The following is a 7,029-nucleotide window of genomic DNA, read 5'->3' as shown; positions in this document are numbered from 1 at the left end:
GGTTTCGGGTGGGGGGGAGGAGAGGGGTGGGTGGGATGCGGCTGCATTGGAGGTGGATTCGGTGCAGGCGGCTGCGGACGACTATCTGAGCTCGCTCATTGCGATCGCTTGAAGGAGCTTAACTCTTACAAACATGCTTTACTACACACAATACAAGACTTGATTCAGATCACCTAGACGTGAGCGTTTTGTGAGTACAAGATTGGAAGAAATGAGGCAAAGGGGTGTTTTTGGTTTGGTGAGCGCGCTTTGGGGGATGAAGGTGTTTGTGGAGGGCTGGAGCTGGAAAAAAGGTTGAAAGTCTGTGCGTCTTGCATGCGAGAAGAAAATCCAACACCATCCTCTCTCCGCACCACCGTCTTTGCAACCATCCTCGACCATGACATCGTCAACGGTGCATCCCGTGCTAACGCTCATCAACCGATGCGATGCGCTCGCCGCGCAGTTCGATACGACATTCTCGCACTCCTGCACCTTGCTCACGAATCTCTCCAACGGTCAATCTTCTGCTACGCTGGATGAAACACTGATGGTGTTGAGAAAGACTCTGGATGAATGCGAGCAGGTGGTAGGGGCTATGTTGGGATGCATTTATGAGGATATTCCGCATCTGTTGGATATGATCGATAGTCAAGCTGAAGGTGGTGCAGAGGAGGACAAGGGGAGACATGGGATTGTGGGGAATTGGAATCCCAAGCAGGCGTTGGATGGCATTTCCCAGCTGTTCTATGTAAGTCGTAGCTGAAAAGACGTTCCCCAAGCCCCGCGCGCGAGAGAGAGAGGGTGACTGACATCGATTCTTTCCGACCCGAGACGAACAGTCCTACCAAGACCTCCTGACCACAAAACGCGAGCTCCTCGCCGACTTTACCTGCGAAGAAATCTCCCCCGCCGAATTCATCACCCAATGGACTTCCATCGACTCAACCCTCGCAAGTCAGCGCAAACAACAGGTCGACGACTTGGCCGATCTCCTAGCCGCCTTCTAGAAAAAAAACCCCCCTTCACCAAAATCACCGCCCCTTTAGTAAGACCGCTGCGTAGTCGGGTTTCCGGATGGGTGGAACGTGCAAGCAGGTCATGGTGAAGACCCGTATCAGCGGCAGGAAGAGAAAGCCCAGCTCAGCATAGCTCCAACAGCACTCAGCGCTCGATAAAAACCAACCTCAAGCTCTCTACCTCTCGAACCCAGCCACTCTCCTCATCTACAGTCAAGCATCGCGCTGCCATCTCTCCATCCTCTTCAACATTCTTCCACCTCGCACTCTCGCCACCTCAATCGCGGGAACACCATGCATTTTGAACAAAAAGAGAACACTACGCTTCACATGTACCCCCTGATCGCGTCCACCAACTCCATCCCGGCTTTTGCAAAGTCCACCGGCGCACTCCTGCTAATCGTATACCTCACCCTCGTAGTATCGTTGAACGTGTCCATCTTGGCCCTGCAGTTGAACACGTACATCCTGTTCGCCGCCTTGTGCAGCGCAGCGCTGAACTCGGACTCGCTCTGCTCCCTCAACCCGTGCAGCTCTCCCGCCGACATACCAATCAGCTTGCTGGCGTCCTCGTTGAAACCCGACAGCCAGATCTGACCCGTAGCGTCGGCCACATTGGTAGAGAGAATGTAGCGGTACTCGGGCGCCTCGTAGGAGCGATCGCACTTTTCGCAGCGCCAGTTGTTCTCGTGGTCCAGACTGACCTTCTTGTTGCATCCGTCCGAAGGGCATGCGGTGTAGTACAGGTTCTCCTGCTTGATGTAGACAACGGTGGCGCGCACGTTGAAGTAATCCGGCTTGTCCGACATGCCCAGATTCTCGTCCTTGACCTGAGCGATCGTACGGCGTTCGGCCATGTTGCCCCCAGCGCCGCCGGCAGCCATCGCTCCGCCACCCACACCAGCATTGGTGTACGCCTGGAACTGCGCGTGCGCTCCGTCGTTGTCGTACCAGCCACGCAGCACGTGCGACTCGGTGATGTCCGGGTTGATGAGCATGGTCGAGCTCGAAAACATGCTCAACGACCGACCGCCAAAGTCGCCCACCTTGACGCCCTTGAAGGCGATCACCGGCTTCTCGTCGACGCCGGCGTTGTTGGGGAAGGTCTCGGCGTTCTTGCCCCACAGCGTCAGCCGGACGCTCTTGTTGCCCTGGTCGACCAGCGTCAACTCTCGCTTCTGGACCGGTCGCTGCGACGCCTTGGAGACGATCTCGCTCAGCTCGCCGTAGCTGTCCAGGACACCGATCACGTCGCACGTCTGGTTGGGCTCGACGCCCTCGAGCTCGTTGATGCGTACAAACTCGTACTTGACCTCGGGAACGTCGGTGGCGTCGGTGCACTCCTCGATCTCGGTCGAGTTCTCAAACGTGATCTCGTACTCGTTCTGAAGGTTGCTGAACTGCTTCTTGGCAATGTTGACGCGAGCCTTGGAGATGAGGTAGACGTGGTTCTCCTGCAACAGAGGGTAGAAGCGGTCGACCGCATCGTTGAACCCGGTGGCTTTGATCTCGCCGCTGTCGTCGAGCAGGTTGACCGAGAAGAGCTTGCCTTCGCCGCGCTGGTTGGACCAGTGGCGGATGTCCGACTTGGACGTGACACGAGCCTTGATGGTCCAGCGGTTCTGGTACGGCGAGAGACCCTCGATCGGATAGATGGGCATGCCGGCGTGGACGCTGCTTCCGCCCGGTCGGCCTCCACCGGCACCTACCGGCTTGCCCATGGCCGAGGTGGCGGGTGTGGTCCTACCCGCAGAGTTGTTGCCGAGCGCGCTGTTGCCCAGAGCGTTGGCGCCGCCTTCCTGCTTGACACCGCCTTCGGTCTTGACCGCCTCGTCGACGTTGGTGGGGTTGCCTAGACGGTCAGCGGTGGGTTTGTGGACGACGTCGAGGTCGAGCAAGATGAGGATGCGTCGGTTCTGCACAGAGTTGCTGGCAAACTGCGTGATGCGCACGAGGCAGTGCTTCTCCAGCTCGCCCGATTCGACCATGGATCGCTTCTGCGAAGCAAGCATTGCCTGCGCATAGTGGACGCCGTCGGAAAGGATGATGCGGTACCGATCGCCAACGTTGGATGCGGAAGTGGCGCTAGCCTGGATCTTTTTGATGCTGAGGATCTGACAGACCGGGTTCTGCACCGAGGAGCTTGCAGGGTCCGCGGTCTGAATCATCTGGGCGATGGAGCCCTGCGAAAGGTCGTTGAGCGACATGATGATGCGACTGCTGATCGAGAAGATGATGCACTGATCAGAGACGTTGCGATGCGGGATTGCGGATCGGATTGATCTTTCGCAATGGCCTGGAGCTGATGTCGCCGGATAAGGGTGAGAATGACACGGGTATGAAATGGAGCAGGTATGCTATGGCCCTCGCGCCCGTGTTTGACGTCAGCGAAAGAGGTCTGCGTTGCGAGATCGTATTGACAGAGGACGTCAACGATGATGGTGATGAGGATTGAAGCGGGACGGTGAAGCTCCACCTGTTCTTCTCGATCCGAGCTCGATGGCTGAGTCGCGGATCGTCAGACACCTTTTGTTCCGCTGCTGCTGCGCATTCGCTGCCTGCCAGAAACAAAAAGGAGTGGCGCATCACTTTGGCTCATTTACGCGCGCGACGCGTTTTTTGCAGGCGCCTCTGAGTGGGGATCAGGGAGACCAACACTTTCGACTTTTCACTCGCGCGACATTTGCCATAATTTAGAGACCTGATATCACGGACTCGGCGTAACATCGTAAGCCTTCTGACCGACAACTTCTTCTTATCACGATTGCGATCCAAACTCCTAGTCGACGCCATCGTCCAAGCTTGACAGCCGCAGCTGATTGTGAGCTTGCGCTTGGGCTCGGGCTTCGTCTTGGGCTTGGGCTGGAGATTGAGCTTGACCGGATATTGTAGCACACCGATCGTAAAGACGGTGTGCATCGGGCCGACGCAGGCACGCAGTCAATCTAACTCTTTCTTAAGAGCAGCGCTGATTGCTACGGAGCGTCCGACCGACAGCAGTGACAAGGCGACAGGACCTCGACCAGTCAGCGAAACGGCTTGCCGCGGAATTTGACACTATCTCGCCGTGAACGCAACAAGCGACGTAGAGACTTTTTCCGTCGCGGGTGAGTGGCGCAGAAGCACTGCTGCGCATCACTCAGACAATGATAGGCACGACGAGTCAGGCGGTGAAGCGCAGCTGGAATGCACCGCTCCAAGCCCCATACACGAGTACGAGTGCAAGCTACAACGGACGATCAAAATGCCTTCTGACGACCGGACACACTGACTACCGGCTGGCTGCGTTGTCGATCATTTTGTGCTTTTATTTTTCGAACTTAAAAATGATGAAGAAAAAGAAAAGAAAATAAACTATCAAAAAATTTCAATAAAGAAATCAAAAACGAAAAAAAGGAAAGGAAGGATCGACGGATTGCCTCGATTTCTCTCGCTTAACTGACGGCTCGCCAGTTCCGCTTTTGACGTGGGCCTGAGCGCAGTATCCATTCATGCGTTTCGGCAGTATATTTGAACCTCCGCTGTACAATGTCACCACAGGATGCACTAGTGTCGGTGTCAACTTTGACGATTGCACCCCACTCTTCGAACCTTCTCTGTAGCAGGCCTCTCCATCATTGAAGCTGTCCAGCCAAGTCAAACTACAGACACAAGACAGCGAGACTTGACTAATTTCGTCCTACATTCTTTCGTATTGCAATTATTGTCGTTCCTTCCCAAAGAGAAATGAAACAAATGAGTCGCTGTGGATCGTCTACTGGAAAGCGAAGCCGTGGATGAACGAAGACTATCAGTGAGTCTCGGACAAGGAGATAAGGATAGTTTGCCAAAGCAAGAGTGAAGATGGTTGCACAGCATAGTGATGCGCCTGCCTATGCACTGCAGAAGTGTGAGGAATTGTGCCTAGCGGTAACTATTCGAGTGGCTGTCAGGAAAGGGACCCTGCATTCTAACCAACGAGTTGCGTCCTTCAGGGGACTGCTGAGACACGGGAACTTCAGATATTGCCTTGGACTGCGCTGTCGATGTCAGCCAGACTCCGACTTCCTCTTTCGAATTCTTCCGAGCCCGGTGAGTGAGTGATTGGCAAGGCCTCGACAAGGTCAAGCTGCAACCGAGCTGCGAGGCTTGATCGACGAACGGCCACGTTTTCGTCTCCGCACGTCAATACACAGCGTGGGAGCATCCTTCCGGAAAGGTCATGGTCAGGCAGACTGTCGTTCTACCTGCCGACCGAGCCCGAGATACGGTAGATTTGCCGATTGGATAGCCGTTTCTCTGTCTGTGAGATCATTTCTCGACATGCATGGCCATGTTGAAGGGATTGATTCGCGCTCGAGAACGGTGTCGAGCCCATCTCATCCTCAATGATCAAATCAAGTCGTGCACGATTTGCAAAAGCGACCTTTCGACCCAAGTTTCGCAGGATGTCCACTGCCAAGGACAGCGTACAAGAGAGGATTTATCGTCCGAGCCCATTCGGCCTGCTGCGATTCGGCCTGCCAAAAAAAGAACACGGTGGATGGCTCTAGAGCGCATCTCGTCACCCTCGCCTGATTTTCCGCAAAGGCAAGGTACCATTGCCTCGATTGTGCCCACTTTAGTCTTTCGCTGATAGTGTTCGGGAGATTCTGCTGTTGTCTTCTAGGCCTTATTGTCGGGACCCAAGCGAGCTCGCACACTGAGGTAACGCAGTCCACTGATGCTTCGTGTCAAAGAGGTGCTCGGAGATCGTGAATGAGCTTAAAGAGGAAATTTGAGCTGATCATCATGATCATCATGGAGACGGCTGGAGAAACGGTGACTCACGGACCGGACAAGCTTTCGGGTGGCATCCTTATCTCGTTCGAGAAGTGCAACAAATCACCGACTCGGCCTGTTCTTGATGCACGCTTCGGATTTTGATTATGTTTACGATCGGGGAGTAGGAGCTCAACAGATTGTCCAGCACGACTGCACTCTGTATCACATGGTGGGAAAGCTACCCGTGTGCATGGATACAGCGCATGGCAGGTGGTCTCGTAGCCACGTTGTCGGATGTCAGAGGACCCCTGATTGGCTGCATCCGTGACAGGTCGTGGCTTCCTCTGCGCTCAGTCCATCCGAGTATGCACAGTCTACTTGCAGAGGGAAGGATGGGGACGCAGACATGCGCATGCACGGGAGCAAGGTTCATCTCAGACCATGAGGAAGAAAGTCCTCAATCAAATCTAGGCCTGACCGGCCAAGCGATCATCAGAGGTGGCCGGATCGGTCGACAGAGGCGCAAATCCTAGGTCTGCGAAAGAATCGCGGAGTATCGCCGCGACATCCTCGGAGGCATGCGAAGCTACGTGTTCCTGTATTCATGTTGACGGGACACGACTCATCTGTCGGCGAAAGTCCAACAATTGACCGTCAGGCATGCAGCTACTAGACCGACGCCTGTCGCACTCGATCTGACTCGGACTAGCACATGATTCGAGACACTTTCGGACGAATAAGATCTTGTTGCCGCCTCCACTTTTCACCTTGATACACGCTGTCTTTGACATGCTCATGGCGCCCATCGACTATGCAGCAGCATCGGCGAACAACTCAGCACTAAGATCCGTCATATTCGACACATGCTGGGACGAGAAAGAGTTTTAGTCGATGTTGTCTTCCGCCGAGGAGGTTATCGAAAGAAGCATCCTCTCTAGGCGCTTCGCGACAATAAAGATTTAATTTACCGGCAAAATAGGGAGGAAACGAAAAGAGAATGCGAAATTGTTTCTGATTCTTTCCAATTTTGGTTTTTGGGCTGTGGCTTCCCTTGACCACGCTTGCCATTCGACTCTCCGACTGCCGAAGTGGCCGACCGACAGCTTTGCATGATGAAGCGCATATGTCATGTCCGGACAGCCGCCACTCACAGGGAGCAATTTGTCGATCATTGTCCTCGGCCTGATCGACATCGCATTCAGTGATGCACCTTCCCGCTTGCGGCCCGCAATTCAAACTGTCGATCCTTCGGTCAAAATCATAGGCGGCTCCTCTCGTTCAAGATTTC

At 54.5% G+C, this 7,029-nt stretch overlaps 2 protein-coding genes across 2 annotated transcripts; both read right to left on the bottom strand.

The window, feature by feature from the left end:
- Positions 1-406: 406 nt before the first annotated feature.
- On the bottom strand, positions 407-3,917 carry PHSY_003357 (damaged DNA binding protein; the record flags this gene model as incomplete). The annotated part of the gene is made up of 4 exons (XM_012333978.1): positions 407-635; positions 1,407-3,300; positions 3,475-3,556; positions 3,741-3,917. The coding sequence occupies 4 exons, from the start codon at positions 3,915-3,917 to the stop codon at positions 407-409; spliced, it is 2,382 nt and encodes a 793-aa protein (XP_012189368.1).
- Positions 3,918-5,220: 1,303 nt separating this feature from the next.
- PHSY_003356 (hypothetical protein) lies at positions 5,221-6,809 on the bottom strand (the record flags this gene model as incomplete). Its single annotated transcript, XM_012333977.1, has 2 exons — positions 5,221-5,432; positions 6,710-6,809. 2 exons carry the CDS (start codon positions 6,807-6,809, stop codon positions 5,221-5,223), a joined length of 312 nt encoding a protein of 103 aa, XP_012189367.1.
- Between the last annotated feature and the right edge of the window lie 220 nt (positions 6,810-7,029).

Source organism: Pseudozyma hubeiensis (assembly GCF_000403515.1).
Source record: "Pseudozyma hubeiensis SY62 DNA, scaffold: PHS33, whole genome shotgun sequence".
NCBI lineage: Eukaryota > Fungi > Basidiomycota > Ustilaginomycetes > Ustilaginales > Ustilaginaceae > Pseudozyma > Pseudozyma hubeiensis.
Note: the sequence above shows the minus strand (reverse complement) of the source record. Positions and strands in the feature narration are given on the sequence as shown.